We start from the raw sequence: 20,772 nt of genomic DNA on the forward strand, positions 1-20,772 counted from the left end.
ATGTCCTTTCTGCTGTCCCTCTGCTTTTTTGTGTTTTTTTTAAAGGAATAGCTGCACACGTCCGTGCTGGAGTTGTAGAGCAAAATAAAGTCTCCACCAGAAAAGTATTCCCAAATGAAAAATGAAATTAATCTTAAGTAATAAAACAAAAACAGAAAGCCGCAACACTAAAACACAAACTGCAGAATTGTTTAAAACAGAGTGGTAGTAGTAGTAGTAATAATAATAAACTGAAAATCCCATTGAACTTAATGGTGCCCATTTCTGAACATTTATAGCCCATGATTAGGCTGAAAGTCGCAGAGCATCAAGGGATGCTTCTTGTGACATTTGCACCACCACACCCCACGAGGCAATGAGAGCAGCCAAGGAAGCTTTTGAGTGAGGAAATAAGTCTGCTAGGGAACCCCTGGAAGCCAGAGCTCAACCCTAACCTTCTCTTTTTATATTTTCAACAGATTTTGTTGGCACTGCGGTAAGTTCTTTGTGTCGGTGTGGCCTCGCGGCCTGGTCTGTGCTACACCTGTTAGTGGAGGCCTAGCCTAGTTCTGTCATGTCCCTGTCCACATATCTGTACTGTGTTAGGAGGAGACTACCCCACTTTTTGTCTCAAGAGAGTGAGAGTGAGAGTGCGAGAGTTGAGTGTACGGACGCACATTTATGTTCCATGCTGTCTCACCTGTCTACCCCTCTCCTCTTTGTCTGGGGAAATGGGAGCTACAAGTAGGCAGATTTGCGGGCTCTTTGTGTTGCTGCAAGCCCATGTTCCCCTGACTATCTGTGCACATACAGTGCTCAGGATGTGAACCAGCCCAGGGGGGTCATGGCGCTGCGTCACTGCAGTGTATAGCTCCCAACACTTCAAACTCAGACATCTCCAGTCATTGCAGCACCAACATCTGGTCTCACTATACACAGCTGTGAGATTAGGATCTAGGCACACCCCACATGGGCAGGTGGAAGATCGCGATGCCACTTCAACAACCCTCCCTGCCGTCTCTCACTCAGGGGAAACACCACCAAACCAAACTTCCCTTCTTCCAGGCTATCACCCTGGTCACAGGCCTGTCGCCTACAGTGCAGGGCCGACAATTCTGTATCCTGACTTGGCGGGGTGCCCCATATCTCCCTGAAGGAACAACCTAAAGGGAAAACACCCTTTGGTGTCTATCCTGCCTCACAGAGCAGAGCCCGTCCTTTAACTAAGGCAAGCTCTGGAGCACACACCCGGCAGGCTTATCTGCTACTAATATATAAGGAAGTTGGTGCTATTTTAAAAAAATTGGTCATCAGATCATTTGCCCAGTCTCATACGCGGACAGAAATTAGATTCGGATGCAGATTGAGTGCACACATGCAGTCTTGCACACAAGCAAATGCTTCTTGTTCCTTCAACTGCATCACTTTGTTAGAGAACAGTTCAGAGTGACTTTAATTGAGGAAGTGGGGCTAAATTGACACCTTGATTATCAGGGCCTGGAATGGTCCATCAGCCTGGGGTTAAGACGAAGCATAGCAACTTGAGCTGAGGGCTTGGTGGGGATAAACATAACTCCTTTGTTAGCATTTGTGTACATCACAATTCTGTATAACAATTGAACTGAGTATTGGGGCACAGAACTAAACATTCTCAATTTCATTAAAAAAGAAGAAGATCACCACTAAGATTCTAGCCCAGGCTTCCTCAACCTCGGCCCTCCAGATGTTTTTGGCCTACGACTCCCATGATCCCTAGCTAGCAGGATCAGTGGTTAAGGATAATGGGAATTGTAGTCTCAAAACATCTGGAGGGCTGAGTTTGAGGAAGCCTGCTCTAGCCACTATGGCTGTGAAGATAAGCTTGAAAGTGCCTAGTGAAACTGACATCTTAGAAGCTTTTGGAGTGGGGAGGGCATCCAGGGACAACAGCCAGGGTCGCACAAACCTCCTAACCCCTCCATGCAAATGGCAGGAAATCTAGCAGCTGTCAAATCGCATAAGGTACTATCCACAAAATTCAGCATTCCTCGATGCAGGGTTTGGGCTTATGTTGGATGCAGAATTTTAGCTGTTCTCTCCACCGCTGCCACCACCGCCCGCCCCAAGCAAGAGTACATACAGCACTCCTATTGCCAGCTTTTGTGCAGTCTTGTTTATATTGGTGACGCTCTTGTGTTTTCTCCTCCACAGAGGATATAATGTAGAAGAGGCAGGGGGGCCCTTCTCTCCTTGGTATCTGGATTGAACTCTCTCATCCTTCCTCCTCCCTCCCCGCCTCCCTCACTGCCTTTCCTTCGCTGCTGCCAATGGGGGGGAAACGTCCAACTCGAAGCCTCAGAATCTGCAGACCTCACCTGCGTGCCACTTCCGGAGACACGTCCATCCCTCATGATTTGCCAGCTTTGGCCTCTGCCCCCTCTGCTGATTGGCTGCCGATGGAGGAGAGTGTGACACCGGTACCCCTACCCTTACCCCAAACCTACCACATTGGGGGACGAGGCGATGCGCACACTCCGACCTGGTGTTTCAAGGAAGTGACGCCCCTGGGACTTTTTAACACGTTCTTTTCAAAGGGATCCCAGCCTTTCCGGGAAAAGCTTCCACGGCGTTTCCCAGTACCCTCTTTCCCAAGAACCAACCAAGAACTGGTGCCAAGACGCTACCGCTGCAACAGACTCTGCCAAGGCCACCTCCTTGCCAAGTCTCTCTCCATTTTTAACCTTTCAGCAACTTTGCCCGCCCTCCGGCCCACGGGGGGCCGCCCGGCGCCTGAGACTGGCCCATTTGATACTTTTACATGTAAATTTAAATTGTCTCTGAACAGGGTAAGGTGAGCCCGAATCCCCACCCCCGTTCCCTTTGGGGATTTCAGCCACCAGAAAACTTTTGCATTTTCCACTCGTCCTGCCCAGGTAATGCAGCTGTACCACGAAGGGGGGACTGGGGTGGGGTGGGAGGATCTGGGTTGGCTAACTGGCTTCTCTCTCCAGCCGCTGCCATGGGGTGCGACAACATCTCTGCCTGTAGGGTGACTCCTCTAAACACTGAATGTAACCCTTCGGCCTGGAGAACGAGCGGAGGAAGGGGGTCGCAGCAAAGGTGGGAAGCAAAACTTCCCTCTTGCTTGCCAGCAGGGTGGGCACCTTGCCAGTTGAGTTCCGAGGTCCGTGCCAAATAGCATTTTCCTCGAACCTGGTGTCTGCATGGGGTGGGGTCCATGCTTTACTTCCCTCGCTGGAACCAGTATTACAACACGGGAGGAGGGCGAGGCAAAGCAGGAAGTGGGTCAGAGCAGAATTCCAGCTCCCCTAACTCGGGATATAATCCCATAGGGCAGGAGGAATTTCTGGCTGCAGGAATTTGTGCCCAAACCCCACCCCCCACCCCGCTATGGCATGGTATTCTGCGCTGTAATTGCGAGAGGCAAATGTCAGCAAACAACCTCACAACGCCCTCCCCACCAGAACTGTGATCCTCCATTCACGATGCCCCCTGCTCTTGGTGGCAGCTGAAGACTAGGGCAGAAATGGGTCTTCTTAGACGTTCGGACAACTGTGCCCCCACCCGCCGCCCCAACCATCCAGACAGCAGTGTAGCAGCTATTCCGTCCCCGCGGTTTGAGCTGAATAGAGAGGTAGTTCCACCGGTGCAGCTATTTTTGCCCTGTCCAGTGTAGCCATTGAAGAACTATAAAACAGACGTCCATGCCTCTCGCTAGCTGAAGCGGAAGCAGGCTTCAGGGCAGAGCTAGGCCTCAAACCTACCAGGAAGAGGGACCTGCAGAGAGCAGGGGTGCCCGGGTGGCGACACGGACGGACGTGCCATTTCAGCCTGTGCAAAAGCGCCCCCTTCCTTTCACACAGCCCACCAGCAGCAGCTATTGACATTATAAGGAGCCTGTAGGACCGTGAAGCGAGCTTAGAGCAGCTTCACAAAGAACCAAGGGCCTGAAAAAGCAGAAAGAATCTGCTCTGGGCAGAGCCAGATTGGGTCAAGAGGAAGGCGAGAAGAAAAGGAGTCTGGATTAAAAAAAAAAATCAAAGAAAAAACCTAGAGGGAGGGCCTAAGAAAATCCAAACGGCATCCTGCATAGTAGTAAAAAAGATAAAACAATTGACTATTTGCCTGCCCTGTAACGGTGCTCCCAAGATCTGTTGCTTGGGGAAGGCTGCATCACCTTGCCTAATGGCAGGGCCGGGCCTGAATTAGTGGCATGAAGGACCTGGTTGGAAACAAGCGAAAAGAGCATGTGGGAAAGGAGTGCATGGGCTCAAAAAGCTGGTGGGCCATAAAGGGCCAAGGATTGGGGGTGAGGAAAGAACAGCAGGAGGCCTGTGAATGGATCTCCAGCTATTTATAGCAACCAAGATAGAAACCAGTTGGGACTGTGGCTCTAGTGGACGGCTAACTCTTTTCCCAATACTATTTTCCTGGTGACAATTCCTCCCTCCAAAGGTGTTTTTTGTCCCGCTGAGGGAAATTTACCTTTCCTATAGGTAAATTGCAGCTTTTGTGGGGGGGTGTTGATATTCACCAGAAAAATGTCACCGGAGGAAAGGGTTAATCACCCCAGCACCCATGAGCCCAACTGGATGCGCCCCACCCAGCCGCTAAAAATTAAAATTAAAACAAAGAGTTTTAAACAAATCACTGTGGGAAACACAGTAAGAAACCAAGGGAAGATTCACCAGTGTGGGAGACGTAGCGCACGACGTAGCATGGCCATGTCACTATGTTTGCCAAATAATTAACACTTAAGAGGCCACTCAAACATTGCCAACACGGGAACCAAAAGGGTTGTGTGGTTACATCCTGTTATGCTCAAGTGCAATGATAACCAGCCATCAAGTATCGTGGTTTATGCAGAAGTGCCAAAGGAACTGGCTGGCTCACCCGAGGACATTTGACAAGCCTCTGTGGAGAGCAAACCTCCCTTCCATGACCTCAGAAAAGCCACAGCCAAATTATGAGGGGAGGAATGAGATAAATATATATATATGTGAGTTTAGCCCTTCAGAAGCCACTCTTTAAAGCGAAAGGCCTCAATGTTTTGGGGAGTAAACTTCACCGAGCTCTGTGGAACTAACTTCTGAGTATCCACTGACACGATCGGCCTTTAAATCTCAGCTCTCCGCAACATTAGGGAATCTCAGCAAGAGAAAGGGGCAGAGCTAAACTAGATTAAAGGCTTGCCCAGCCATGTAGGCCCAGGCACATACACCCTTAATATTCTCAGCCCAACTTTCCCATCGGTCGTTATAGGAAAGTCCAAAATATAATCGGTAAAGGTTATCTGGTAGCTTGGACCGAAGGAGCGGCGTTAGCCTGCAACTCCCCAAGCCACTAGGGTTCGTGAGCATACTGTCAGCCACCAGAGGACATTTACCCTACGTTGGGGGGCGGCAGGGAGGGCGAGATGTGCCCTTGCGCCCGTTACGTGACATGCGCGGGAAGAATGGGATCGACGGAAATGGCAAGATTGGTGGAGAAGGGAATACAGTAGCTGTAATATATATCTGTATTTTAGTACAAAAAAAAAGTTTGATACAGTGTTTCACAAAACCTTAACCGGAAAACATAAAAATTCAAGATGGATTGGATCGGATCAGAACCCTGTCACGTCACTGGGGAGCAACTGATTTATTCGTTTTTTTGCCTTGGGATTTGGAGGTGGGGAGGAGGGGGATCTGACCACCCCCAGGCCTTTGCCAGTCGCAGACTACGGATTTGCAAGGAAACACTTAGGAATGTGTAAGAACGGTTTGATCAGAGCTAGTCCTGTAATGTCTTTGAAAGAGGCTAGCTGAGAAAATCTCACCATCACCACTCGGGCACTATACAAGGGTGAAACAATTGGTGCATGGGCAGGTTATATGAGTGTGTATAGCTCCCAGTTCACCATTTTTAATTTACATTTACCAGCTGTCGCCACTCAGCCAGATTTCAGCAGCAACACGCTCAATGGGAATCAATTAGCCACTTAATGAACTGGCTTCGTCACCATGCACAGAATTCTGCATGGATCCACTCAGCCTTTCTTGTCATGGCAGTTAGATTGTATGAATTGGCACTGAGGCAGGAACTGCAAGAAAAAGTATACGTAAGGGTTTTCTTTGCATCTGTAGGTGTTAAGATCCTAACAAAATCATCATGATGAGTGAATAAGGGAAGGCTGTACATTAAAGGGAATCCTGGAGGTGCAGTACATCTGCCCACATGCTACACACTGTAGCTTTTAAAGATAAAATGATCAAGGATATTATGGAAGAATAAGCCTTGCTTATGAAGAATAGGCATGGCTTCTGCAGAGGGAAGTTTCTGCATCATCACCCTATTAGAATTATTTGAGATTGTCTATTGTTACATTGATTATAATAATAATTTGTTTTATTTATTTATTGCTAATACAGAACATCTCTAGGCTGCTTCCACATACAACTAAAAACAGCCATCAAGTTTCACAGTAAAATACGACACACATACATCTGACACAGCAGTAAGCATGGTGATCACATTCACTCAAATGCCTTAGGAGAAAAGGCATGTTTAATCTGGCACTAAAATAGTGTTAATGTGTCCAAACATCTGGGTCGAAGTTAACATTGTATTTTTGGACTCCCAAAATGTTTTTGACAAAGGCCCTCAGCAAAGGTTCTTGGAGCACACTTTGTCATTGTAGAATAAGAGGCCAGGCCCTCTTACGGATCAGTAACTTTAAAACACATCCATGATGGCTTAGTCATGATGGCTGTGTACTATGTCCCATATCAGAGATAGTATATCTCTGAATATCAGTTCATAGCTGTCAACCGTCCCTTATTTGGCGGGAAAGTCCCTTATCCCAGCACCGTGTCCCGCTGCTGTCCCTTATTGATGATGTCCCTTAAATTTCCCAGGTTTCAAAGGAAGCAGCTCCTCTCCCTCCCTCCCTGCTGGTCAGGGAGGAGGGAGGCTCCAACTGTGTTGCTTGGCTGCGTTGCTCACCCAATAAGGAGTCGAAGAACGACTGGGGGGTGGAGCTTGCATGCCTTGTGCTGATCAAATTGGCCGCGTTGCCTGGGGACTCGCCTTTGCTCAGCGCTTCCCAGCGGAGAGGTGACAGTGGTTTTCCTTGCTGCATCCCCTTTGCCGGGTTGCTGCGCTGTGGGAACCACCGCTTGAGGCTTTATTTGGCTGCTGGCTGGGCTTTCTGCCTTTGGCTTGGAGGGGCTCAGAAGTTGAACATACCTATGCTAGGAAAATCCCATATTTTGGCTGCCGATTCCTTATTTTCGAGGCTGCTGGTCCCTTATTTTCAAATCTGTAAATTGACAGCTATGTATCCGTTATAGGAACCATGAGCAAGAGAGGATTATTGTACTCATGCCCTGCTTATGGGCTTTCCATAGACATCTGGTTGCTCCCTGTAAGAACAGGAAGTTGGACTAGATGGGCCTTTGGTCATTTCAAGTAGGCCTCTCTTTATATTCTTGCCAGTAATGTTTGAGGGGTGGGTGGGGAAATACCACATCTCCTGTCAGCCTGTCAATCAAAACCTCCGTCCATACTTTGTACATACTCCCAATGTCAGCAGTAGCCCTGTCGATTTATAAGCAGTGATGAAGTCTCCTCCTTTTCCAATGCAGGCGTAGGCTCCAGCAGCCAGTCTGTAGTAAGAGAGTTGGGCTTAGCTCAGCTTCTGCTGGGAACTCCTCACCCAGCCCAGAGGAGTCAGACCTGCCCCCCCCCCAATGTGTATTGGGGCTTATAATTTATTTACATTGTTCATAAATGATCTGAAGTTACAGGCGAACAGAGAGGCAGCCAAGTTTGCAGGTACTGACAAATTATTCAGGATGGTGAAGGCAACTTGCTAAGAGCTCCCGGAAGATCTGGGTGGCCAGGCAATAAAACAGCACAACATGGGTCAATATAAAGCTCACCCAGAAATTAAAGAAATTCTTTTCGGGTTTAATTCATGGATTTTTGAATTTATTCGGTAAATTAGTTAATCTGAATTAGTTTGTCCCAAGCGCTGAGTATAAGCCACACAGGGTGAGGCAAGGAGATAGGATATGCATGCCACTGATTCGGGGAGGTTGATGGTCTGGATGAGTAGACTTGCTTATAGATTTTTATTTTCCTGAAGGAAGGTAGTAGATAGGTGCATGTGAGAGAGAAATGTCATGGGGAACACAGATCAGCATTGTAGAAGTGCCACTTCAGGTATCACAATTCAGTGTGTTTGTCTCTTACCTTGCCTTGCCCCTTAACAACAACAACAACAAAAGATTGAGCTGCAGGTTGGAGAATTCTTGCCCTCACTCAAGTGTCACTGAGATTAGTCCTTGCTCAAGGGAGACATTACTTACGAGATATTTTGCACCTCTCCTCTCTCTTCCTCTTTGGTTGAAAATAGCTGTTCAAAACCTGAAGGAGAGATTTGTGCCTTGAAAAATACATACCAAATTTCATTCCTGTATCTCAGGCTTTAAGGGAGGCATCACGATGTGACAAAGAACGCCAAACAGGCATGTTAAACCAAAGGGCTCTCATTGCACTGAGCCTTTGACAGAAACTTCAGACTGAAAAATCAGATGAAACCATAAATGTTCGCTTCACTTGGCTTGGAGCAGAATTGGAGCTACACCTTCCACACCCAGGTAGGTGCTTGGTGAATGCCAGCGAATGGCCAGTTATCTGCTGTCTTGGGAGGAAATCTGAAGAGCTCACCACTGTGCAGTTGCAATCCCTCAGGGATTTTTATTTCACATTTATCCATCTGCCATTAAATTCACACAACTGCCATAATGGCATTCCAGTTCTGCTCTTGCAGTTCAATGCAGAAAAGCTAGTTGAGTCTTTGGTTCAAATTGTCCCATCAGCCGTGAAGAAACTAGTTGGACTCAGGCAGACCTCAGCTCCTAACTGCAAAATGGGTATAATACATACTTTATGGAGTTGTCGCAAGAGTGACTGAGAAGGCATTGCAAAGAAGCATGGACGCACAGTTGTAAGCCTTGTCATTGAAACAGCACACATTTATTTATACATCCTCCGCTCTCGTTGACCTGGTTCCATACAACGCAAACCTATCCTGAGATTCCCCCATTTGGTGTTAAGTGAGCAAACGGAAAACGGAAATTTTATTTTTTTAAAAAATACAATCATAAGCAAGCAGCACAAAAGCAAGCAGCAAATCGCTAGTATCCCAAACCACACAATATAACAAACCAAGAATATTATTGAAAGCCCTACTACAGAGACGAGTCTCTTTCAATAACTCCGGGGTCCATCGCAACCTCAAGCGGTGTCACTGTCTTTTTCCAGCTGCATAAATGGACACAGCAAGGCCTCTTCTGATAAACTTTAGTGAGCACACATGGAGAGAACGGTTAATGTGAGTAAGGGAAGAACGGGTGGGGAAGTGGAATCACTGCCACTGCATGCTTTAATAGAGGTCTGGGGGACTTTTGGCCCCTTCCCAGATGTTGCTGATCTAAAGATTCCCACATTGCTGAGGGCTGGACCAGATGGTCATTTGGGTCCCTTCTAACCCTATAATTCTAACCGCCATCATCCTTGGCACCTGGCTGTGCCTGCTGAGACCAATGGGAGAGACTTGGGAGTTTGGCAATGTCAGGGGAGCTAACAGTTCCCCAAACCTCCTTTAGTATAAAATAAGGGCAGAGTAAGGCAGCTGCTTCAAATGGCAAGTGCGGGGGGGGGGGGGCAGGCCCAGAAAGCACCTTGTTGGGGGAAGAACAGAGCACTGCTCCCCTGCTGCCCTCAGGGATAGTTGAAAAAGAAGAGTTTGGATTTGATATCCCGCTTTATCACTACCCTAAGGAGTCTCAAGGGACGCGGGTGGCGCTGTGGGTTAAACCACAGAGCCTAGGACTTGCCGATCAGAAGATCGGCGGTTCGAATCCCCGCAACGGGGTGAGCTCCCGTTGCTCAGTCCCTGCTCCTGCCAACCTAGCAGTTCAAAAGCACGTCAAAGTGCAAGTAGATAAATAGGTACCGCTCCGGCGGGAAGGTAAACGGCGTTTCCGTGCGCTGCTCTGGTTCGCCAGAAGCGGCTTAGTCATGCTGGCCACATGACCTGGAAGTTGTACGCCGGCTCTCTTGGCCAATAAAGCGAGATGAGAGCCGCAACCCCAGAGTCGTTCGCGACTGGACCTAATGGTCAGGGGTCCCTTTACCTTTAAGGAGTCTCAAAGCCGCCAACAATCTCCTTTCTTTTCCTCCTCCACAGCAAACACTCTGCGAGGTGAGTGGGCCTGAGAGACTTCAGAGAAGTGTGACTAGCCCAAGGTCACCCAGCAGCTGCATGTGGAGGAGCAGGAAAGCGAACCCGGTTCACCAGATTACGAGTCCACCGCTCTTAACCACTACACCACACTGGCTGCCGATAGTTAAACTATGGAACTCCCTCCCACAGGAGGCAGTGAGGGCAGCCGAATCGGATGGCTTTAAAAGAGGATTAGACAAAATTCATGGAGGAGGAGGAGGAGGGCTATCAGGGTCTTTTCCAGGGAGTCTTCTCTTCTCATGAGGTGGCCAAAGTATTGGAGCCTCAGCTTCAGAATCTGTCCTTCCAGTGAGCACTCAGGGCTGATTTCCTTCAGAATGGAGAGATTTGATATTCTTGCAGTCCATGGGACTCTCAAGAGTCTCCTCCAGCACCATAATTCAAAAGCATCAATTCTTCGGCGATCAGCCTTCTTTATGGTCCAGCTCTCACTTCCATACATCACTACTGGGAAAACCATGGCTTTAACTATACGGACCTTTGTTGGCAAGGTGATGTCTCTGCTTTTTAAGATACTGTCTAAGTTTGTCATCGCCTTTCTCCCAAGGAGCAGGCGTCTTTTAATTTCGTGACTGCTGTCACCATCTGCAGAGTATGAGGACACTAGAATTAATGGGCGCTGCCTGTCATTGGCTCTAGCTCCATCTACTGTTGGCCTCCTGCCATACGCCCTACCAGTTCCAATGGACATCTGCCTCTACTGGCCTTCAAAATAGCACACACACACCACCCCTTTCTTCAGCTGTAGTCTGAAGTGTTGCAGCTCAGAACCCATTTCTGGAAAATATATTCACTGTGCTTTGGGCTCTTGAACTGGGCCAGCACAGGCAAGCTTTTTTAAAAAAAATATTTTTTTTAATTTTTAATATCTGATACACACAATACAAAAATACACAAAATACAAAGATATAAAAGAGACACTTAACAAAAGACAACCACAAAAAATGATATAGATAAAATTACATTCCCCCCCAATTGGCTCCCCTCCACCACACCCCGATTTCTGTTTTTTATTATGTTAAATCCTTACATTGCATTTCTTATCTGAATTTCATATCTCATTTAAACATCATTCTTCTTATATATTCTACAGTCTTAATCTATACATATCAACATATTATTTTGTGAACAGTGTTTATATAATCTTCAAAGCATTTCCATTGTAATCTTAACTTTTGATTTGACTGTGACCTTATGGCTGCTGTTAATTTTGCCAAATGTATATAGTCACTCATTTTACATATCCACTCCTCTTTGGAGGGAATCAATTCACTTTTCCATTTGCTGGCTAGTACTGTTCTGGCTGCTGCTGTAGCATACAGGAAGATTATTTTCTTTTCTTGTGGAATATCTTTTCCCAAAAGACCCAACAGGTAGGCCTCGGGTTTCTTTTCTGTGGGACTCCTTAACATCTTTTTTATTTCTTCATGTATAGTATCCACAGGCAACACAGCCTTGTCTGCAGTGCCTGGAAGGAAAAGGGCCAGGGCAGAGAGAAAAGGAGAACCCACTTGATTACCAAAAGCTCCCATGAGAGATTTCCCTCTGGTCCTATCTTTACAATGTGATCTGATCACAGAATGCAGTTCCTTGGATATACAGTGGTACCTCAGGTTACATACGCTTCAGGTTACAGACTCTGCTAACCCAGAAATAGTACCTTGGGTTAAGAACTTTGCTTCAGGATGAGAACAGAAATTGTGCTCTGGCGGCGCAGCAGCAGCAGGAGGCCCCATTAGCTAAAGTGGTACCTCAGGTTAAGAACAGTTTCAGGTTAAGAACGGACCTCCGGAACGAATTAAATACTTAACCTGAGGTACCACTGTATCCCCTTCTGCTCTAAGAAGGTGAAGGGGGAAACCCTATGTTTATTTTAGTTTTTTCAAATCAGCATCAATAATTCGCCCGGTTCATCTACCGAACACACGTCCTGTTCTCCTGCCTCTGCTCCCCACAGTGACTCATTGCTACACCTTGAGCTGGTGCCTACCTGCCTTTCTCCAGTCGTCTCCATGGCAACCTGGCCTGTGTAACTATGGAGACTGTTGATCACGATGCTGCCGGTGCCAAGGGCACACTGGTGGCAAGCGCTGGGGCAGCAGGTGTAGGTAGGAGAATATTCCGGGCATAGCTGTGTGATCAGGCTCTTTGCTCCCTCGCTGTGCGGCAAATGGGTAAAAATTAAGGTGTTTATGCGCTCCCGAATCAAGGGAGAGGATCCACTTAAACAGCAGTGGCAGCAAGGACCAAAGGCTGCATGTAGACTAAGCACTGGCAGGTGTGCACATTAAGAGCTCAGCTCCAGGACTGAGCAAGCACGCTCCACCACAAAATGTTGCAGTGCACCGTCCCCTCCTAACAGGAGAGCTCCTGGTTTTGAGTTCCAGCCAGCAGGCCAGAGTATTCTTTAGGAACACTCTGTTCCGTTCCTCACCCAGCTTTTTTTCCTGCAAACCTGAGGCTTACTCCCAAGGATGCCAGTAGCTCCTCCCAGTTTCTCAGCGGCTCAGTTTTGGTTCCAATTCTGTTGGGGCTCGACCACCTGAGTTCACTGTGAGAGGGAGTGGTGGGCTTGTGGATTATTAAACTGCAGCAAAGGCACTCAGCTGAGCAATAGCCGCAAGGTTGGAATGCACTTCTGCAACAGAATGCTAACCATGCAATGATCATACGCAGCTAAGTTTTCTAGATTTATTTCAGGGTATGGTTGCCATGTTATTATATTGTGTATTTTGTGCATTTTGTTGTAAAGCGCCCCATGATCTCTTAATGAAAGGCAGCGTATAACTTTTAATAATAATTCCGCTAGTCCTGCAAGACACGGGGAAAGGTCGTAACTCAGCAGTAGGGCCTGGAGAAAATGATGGGCTTATACCAAATTTTATTGTTCTTATAGCAAGACTGCTGTATCAGTAGGTCTGCACCCCCCCCTTCTGATGTACTAAAAAACCAACTTCTAGCCCCAATGGTTTCGATACTGCGCAATGAAGCTGCCGCGCATTCAATGCAACCCACCACTCTGCACGCAGAGCAAGGAGACCCTGCCTAGAATTAATTATTTCCCCTCTTGTCCTCATCATCCTGGGGGGAAGGAGTCCAAGATGGATGCGAGTTTCGTAAAGGGGAAACACTGAAGGCACAAAAGCAGACAATTCCAACAAGAAAGAAACCTGAAGAAACTGGTGTGGCTGCATAAGGAGCTTGCAGATGCGCTGAGATGTATAAGAAATGGAAAAATGGGGACTCACAAAGAGCATACACAAGCAGCCAACATTTGTAGGGAGGAGGCCAAGTGGACCATATCTCAGAATAAGCTCAGGCTTGCAAGAGGTTAAAAATAATTTTAAAAGGTTTCTTTGGCTATGTTTAAAAGCAAGAGTAGTAGGTCCCTTGCATGTAGAGGATGGAGAAATGCTATTGGGTGGCAGAGAAAAGGCGGAAATACTCAACACCTACTTTGCCTCTGTTTTCATCCAAAGGGAAAGCTATCACCCATCTGGTGATAACAGAATAAATGATGCAAGGATGCTGCAGTCTAAGATGGTGAAAGAGGTGGTAAGGGAACACACAGCTACTTTAAACAAACTCAAATCTCCAGGGGCTGATGAGCTGCACGCAAGGTACCTACCGACCGGTGAGCTTGACATTGATAGCAGGAAAGGTCCTAGAAGAGTCAGTCTGTGAGCACTTAGAAAAAGATGCTGTGATTACTAAGACCCAGTATGAATCAGGATTCAAGATGACCTTAACAGATTGGCCCAAACTAACAAAACGAATTTCAACAGGGACAAATGTCTGGTCCTGCACCTAGGCAGGAAGAACTAGCAGCACAAATATAAGATGGGGGGGGGCACCTGACTTGCAAGTAGTCTGTAGGAAAAGGACCCACAAGCTTAACATGAGACAGCCGTGTGATGCAGCAGTAAAAAAAGGGTAGCCCAGAAAAAGTGATTCCCACCTCTGAGCAATGAGGCAAAGGGGAGGGCTGGATTCCAGGAGGCAACCCATTTTTAACTGGGTCACCCTGCAGCTGCAAAGAGGGTGCCTGCCCATGTGCAGAGAGAATTGGACCTTAGTTATTGGGAATATAGCCCAACCATCATCCACAGCACCTTATTGTTCAGGATAATACTTTAGTTTAAAGACTGTGGATCTACCCATTCATATCATTAGTCCAATCAGCCATTGTCCTGGTAGAACATGTGAAAAAGGGAGCCAGTGTGGTGTAGTAGTTAGAGTACTGCATGAGGACCTGGGAGATCAAATCCCCCACTCAGCCCTGACACTCACTGGGTGCCCTTGGGCCAGCCGCTCACTCTCAGCCTAACCTACCTCATAGAGTTGTTGAGGATAAAAATATGAATGGAGAAAGAGGACCATATACATAACACTGAGCTCATTGGAGGTAAAGTGGGACATATACCATTTCCCTGTGATGGATATTCAGTATACTATATTCCACCATGCTTGGTATTCCATCCCACTGCGAAGGTTATGTGAGACAAACAGCTTTGAAGTCCAATCTTTGGGACCATTAGGTAAAGGGACCCCTGACCGTCTGGTGAACCAGAGGAGCACACGGAAACACCATTTACCTTCCTGCCAGAGTGGTACCTATTTATCTACTTGCACTTTGACGTGCTTTTGAACTGCTAGGTAGGCAGGAGCAGGGACCGAGCAACGGGAGCTCACCCCGTTGCGGGGATTTGAACCACTGACCTTCTGATTGGCAAGCCCTTGGCTCAGTGGTTTAGACCACAGCGCCACTCGCGTACCTTGGGACCATTAGGTGTGGTAAAATTGGCTTCTCGGCTAGAACAAAAAGTTCAGTATAGCCCAGTACATGTAAAGCATTTTGAGTTTTGTGTATTGAATCTTCAGTTTACTTTTATAAATTCATGAGGTCAAGTGGCAACTCTGGGCATTTGAAAAACAAAAACATACTGTTCTGGTATTGTTCCGAGTTCCAATCAAAGCAGCAGCAAACCTAATGTTAATTTTACAAACCTTCTGGCACCTTCTCAGCACTCACAAGTCCCAGAGGATGATGTCAGTTGCTTGTCAATACCACGAAATGTTTCCCCAAGAGATTTCACAGGTTGCCACACTGTCTCCACACCTGTTCATCAGTAAGTTCCGAGACACCCCCTTCTCATTTGGTTTCAGTAAAAAGCTAAAGGTAAAGGACCCCTGGACAGTTAAGTCCAGTCAAAGGTGACTATGGAGTTGTGGTGCTCATCTTGCTCTCAGGCCAAGGGAGCCGGTGTTTGTCCACAGACAGCTTTCCGGGTCATGTGGCCAGCATGACTTCTGGTGCAACGGAACACAGTGATGGAAACCAGAGCACACAGAAACGCCATTTACCTTCCCGCTGCAGCGGTACCTATTTATCTACTCGCACTGGCATGCTTTCCAACTGCTAGGTTAGCAGAAGCTGGGACAGAGCAATGGGAGCTCACTCTGTCGTGGGGATTTGAACCACCGACCTTCTGATTGACAAGAGGCTCAGTGGTTTAGACCACAGCACCACCTGCATCTTAGTAGTGTCTAAGTCAGTGCTCTCCCCGTGTCTAAGCATGGTGGAGGCCATATTTATTTGGATGCAAGTATTTTCATACCACACTTCAACCACAGCCCCAGAAAAAAGAACAAAAATGTGGAAAACATAATGAACTAAAAGCTACAAAATCATAAAAACAACACAGAAGTCAGCAAGATTAAAATGGTTATGTGAAAAAGCTTGAGACAGTTAAGGTAGGCGACAGGTGAATCTCTTGGGGGAGAGCATTCCATAATAAAAATATGCTTATAAAATTGATACACCTCAGCAGACGCAGCCTTTGGACAAGAAGTTATTCACTGGCAGACGACTTTCCCCACCTGATGGGATTTTTAAATAGCTTTAGTTAGTACAACCCACAATGACTGAGGTTCACCTCCTCTAGAGAAGGACCGGTTGGTTCTTACCTGAATACAGTGGTACCTCGGGTTACAGACGCTTCAGGTTACAGACTCTGCTAACCCAAAAATAGTACCTCGGGTTAAGAACTTTGCCTCAGGATGAGAACACAAATCGTGCTCTGGTGGCGCAGCGGCGGCAGCAGGCCCCATTAGCTAAAGTGGTAAAGGTAAAGGTAAAGGTACCCCTGCCAGTACGGGCCAGTCATGTCCGACTCTGGGGTTGTGTGCCCATCTCACTTAAGAGGCTGGGGGCCAGCGCTGTCTGCAGACACTTCCGGGTCACGTGGCCAGCGTGACAAGCTGCATCTGGCGAGCCAGCGCAGCACACGGAAACGCCGCTTACCTTCCCGCTAGTAAGCGGTCCCTATTTATCTACTTGCACTTAAGGGTGCTTTCAAACTGCTAGGTTGGCAGGCGCTGGGACCGAACGATGGGAGCTCACCCTGCCGCGGGGATTCGAACCGCCGACCTGACGATCGGCAAGTCCTAGGCGCTGAGGTTTTACCCACAGTGCCACCCGCGTCCCTAGCTAAAGTGGTACCTCAGGTTAAGAACAGTTTCAGGTTAAGAACGGACCTTCAGAACGAATTAAGTACTTAACCCGAGGTACCACGATAGTTGGTTGGTGGTTCTTACTGTTTTCAAGCATGATGTCCTCACACAAGTTCAGAATTGTATTAGCCTCTTCCCACAGCTTGGCATTCAAGGTGACTGGGTTGATGGGGGCATCCCTGATGTACAAAGACCACTCTGCCTTTCCAGTCTTTGGCAGGATAACTCACCATGACATTGTGTTCAGCATCTTTGGAGAAGTTAACAATGTTAAGCAGTCTCTGGCTGTTCAGGCACAGACTCAGGGCTACTCTTGTATTCATGTCCAAGTCGGGTTGGACAGGTTACACTAGGGATCTGGAGTGTGCTCTTTCAGGCTGTACTTGGAGAGAAGGCTGTGGTTCTTTGTAACAGCAACTGCAGCAGATACGGCAGCATTCATGCATTCTCGTACCCCTTCCAATCTGCGCCCCATCCCGAGAGACGAGAGTAGGGTGAGCAAGGATTACTCACTTCCGTCACTGGTGTTGTGCAATGCCAGGTCTATAGGCAACAAAACCGCCACCCAGCGAGATTTCTTCACCTCGCAGGGGGTCGACCTGGCTTGTGTGACGGAGACGTGCGTGCCGAAGGGGAAACTGTTACCTTACGAGAGATGGCGCCCCCGGGTTTCTCCATCCTCCACCAGTCGCGGACTGTGGGCCGGGGGGGGAGGGGTGGCATTATTAATCCGGGAAGATTGTTCTTTCAGGGCTCTACCATCGCCATCGATCCCCGGCATTGAATGTGTTGGCCTAGTGTGGGGCTCCGAGGTGAGCTTGGCTGTCTGGCTGGTGTACCGGCCACCTAGCGCACAAGCAGCCACCCTGTCAGGCCTGCTGGAGGCGGTGGCTGGCTGGGCCTTGGAGTTCCCTAACCTATTGGTATTGGGGGACTTCAACATCCATGCTGATGCCACTCCCTCCTCACAGGCTCTGGACCTGGTGTCTTCCATGGCGACACTAGGGCTCTTCCAGTTTGTTTCGGGCCCCACACATCAAGCAGGCCACACGCTGGATTTGATCTTTGGCGTCGGTATAGATGTGATCATGTTTCCTTCGATGAAGGTGCCATGGTCTGATCACTACGCTCTGAAAGCCAGGATTGACGTTCCACCCCCACCCTGCTTAGGTGGCGAGCCGATTTGGGCTCGCCCGCAGAGGCTGATGGACCCTGATAGATGCCGTCAGGCCTTGCGGGACCTTGCTCCCCCTGGCGACTCATTGACTGAGCCTGTTGAGGGCTGGAATATCCAGCTCCTGGCAGCCATCAATGAGATCGCACCTAAGCGCCCTCTGCGACCCCGCAGAAACCGGGCTCCCTGGTTTACCGAGGAGCTCCGGAAAATAAAGCGGGACCTCAGACGGCTAGAGCGAGTATGGCGGGGTGCCCGTGACGGAGCTTCAAGAACATCTTATAGGGTTTTTATGAAAACCTACGAGATGGCAGTGAAGGCCGCTAAGAAGTCCTACTTCTCGGCCTCCATTGCATCCACTAGCTCTCGCCCGGCGCAATTATTTAGTATAATTCGGTCTTTAACGTCCCTCGAAGGACAGCCAAATTTAAATAACAATTTGACACACAGCTGTGAGGCATTTGCGAGCTTTTTTGCGGAGAAGGTCCTGTTGCTCCGCCATGACCTCCCTGCCAATTTGGATACAATAAAGGAACTGGAGGCCCCTCGACTGCCCTCGGGTCCAGTATTGGACCACTTCAACCGGATATCCCCAGCCGATGTGGACAGACTCCTCCGAGCTGGAAAGCCCACCACTTGTCCTCTCGACCCGTGCCTGTCTTGGCTGATTAGAGCGTGTCCAGACGAGGTGCGGGCCCCCCTGGGGGATATCATCAATTTGTCCCTTGGCACCGGGACATTCCCAGGGGAACTGAAGGAGGCAGTGGTGCGCCCGCTCTTAAAGAAAACATCATTAGATCCCTTAGATCTATCCAATTACCGCCCGGTTTCGAATCTTCCATTCCTGGGTAAAGTGATTGAGAGAGTGGTTGCTGAACAGCTTGGTAGGTTTCTGGATGAAACATCGGCTCTGGATCCATTCCAGTCCGGCTTCCGCGCTGGTCATGGGACCGAGACGGCTCTGGTCGCCCTAACAGATGATCTCCGCAGGCAGCTGGATCGAGGCGGGTCGGGGCTGCTGATTCTTCTAGACCTGTCAGCAGCCTTCGACATGGTCGATCACGAACCGCCTTGCCGACGCGGGGATCCAGGGCACAGTCCTTCAATGGCTGCGCTTGTTTCTCTCTGGTCGGGGACAGAGGGTGGCGCTTGGGGGGAATTGTCATCGCGCCACTCCTTGGTGTGTGGAGTGCCCCAGGGTGCAATACTCTCCCCGATGCTTTTTAACAGCTTTATGTGCCCCCTCGCCCAGCTTGTCCGGAGTTTTGGGCTGGGCTGCCATCAGTATGCTGATGACACCCAACTCTATCTGTTGATGGATGGCCATCCTGATTCGGCCCCAGACACACTGATCAGATGCTTGGAAGCTGTGGCTGGATGGTTACGTGGGAGCCGGTTGAAGTTAAATCCTTTGAAGACAGAGGTCCTCTGGCTGGGATGGGACAATATGGGATTGAGGGGGCAACTCCCATCTCTTGCGGGGGTGCAATTAGTGCCAGCACCATCCGTTAGGAGTTTGGGTGTAATCTTCGATACCTCCCTCTCCATGGAGGCACAGATTGCAGCTATAACAAAGGCGGCATTTTTTCATCTCCGCCAAGCTAAGCAGTTGGCTCCTTACCTCTCTCACCCTGACCTAGCCACTGTGATCCACGCGACGGTCACCTCCAGACTGGATTATTGTAACTCGCTCTACGTGGGGCTGCCCTTGAGACTGACCCAGAAACTCCAGCGGGTGCAGAATGCCGCGGCGAGACTCCTTACGGGGTCTTCGCTGCGGGATCACATTCAACCGGTGCTATACCAGCTGCACTGGCTCCCGGTGGAGCACAGGATCAGGTTTAAGGTGCTGGTTTTAACCTTCAAAGCCCTATACGGCCTAGGACCCTCGTACCTACGGGACCGCCTCTCCTGCTATGCCCCACAGAGAAACTTACGGTCTTCAAATAAAAACATCTTGAAGGTCCCAGGCCACAGAGAGGTTAGGCTGGCCTCAACTAGAGCCAGGGCTTTTTCAGCTGCAGCTCCAACCTGGTGGAACGCTCTGTCACAAGAGACAAGGGCCCTGCAGGACTTGACATCTTTCCGCAGGGCCTGCAAGACAGAGCTGTTCCACCAGGCCTTTGGTCAGGGCGCAGCCTGACTCCCTCCTTTGGCAATCTTTACAGAACTTTAGTTTATGGTTGCCATCAATTTTGATTTTAATTAATTTTTATAATGTTGCACTATTTTAGTGTTGTTAGCTGCCCTGAGCCCGGCTTCGGCTGGGGAGGGCGGGATATAAATAAAAAATTATTATTATTATTATTATTATTCTGAACGCTGAGCCTTGACTATAATAATGCAGTTCACGCAGGGCTGCCCTTGATAACAGTTCAGATGCGTTAAACTGGTACAAAATGCTGTGGCTTGTCTTGTGCAAGATAATCAGGACCAAATTACACCAGTGCCAGAAATAGCTCCAGATTGCCTTCCAATCTCTGTTTAAGGTCCTGGTCCTACCAAACCTAAGAGCCCGCTTTTACTCATCGCTCCGTTATATCATTTAAGATAGATACGGAATACCATGTACAGCAGCAAACCAGGTCCAACAAGGATGAGAAAAGGGGCACTCTCAGCAACTGCCCCTTAACTTTGGGGTTCTTTTTCCCTGAACGATCTCCAGATCTTGGGGGCTGTATGTTGAAAGGAGGGCTGAAATCTTGGGCTGTGTGCAACAAGGCACCCTGTCCCTTCAGCTTCACCTGGATTTTGCGTAAACAAAACCACACTTCATCGCCCAAGAACCCAGTGAGTGAGCATAACAGGCTGG

General features: G+C 48.5%; 1 protein-coding gene across 2 annotated transcripts in view; it reads left to right on the plus strand.

The window, feature by feature from the left end:
• LHFPL4 (LHFPL tetraspan subfamily member 4) overlaps positions 1-5,579 on the plus strand; it is a 57,676-nt gene extending 52,097 nt beyond the window's left edge. Inside the window, exons 3-4 of one of the 2 annotated variants that reach the window (XM_080993350.1) lie at positions 459-475; positions 2,170-5,579. In XM_080993350.1, the coding sequence (XP_080849476.1) occupies positions 459-475; positions 2,170-2,178 (26 nt within the window). In that variant the 3' untranslated portion in view covers positions 2,179-5,579. The remainder of the gene's footprint in view (positions 1-458; positions 476-2,169) is intronic. The other variant, XM_080993351.1, reaches the window with a different exon arrangement.
• The last annotated feature ends 15,193 nt before the right edge of the window (positions 5,580-20,772 follow it).

Source organism: Podarcis pityusensis (genome assembly GCF_964106645.2).
Source record: "Podarcis pityusensis genome assembly, chromosome: 2".
NCBI lineage: Eukaryota > Metazoa > Chordata > Lepidosauria > Squamata > Lacertidae > Podarcis > Podarcis pityusensis.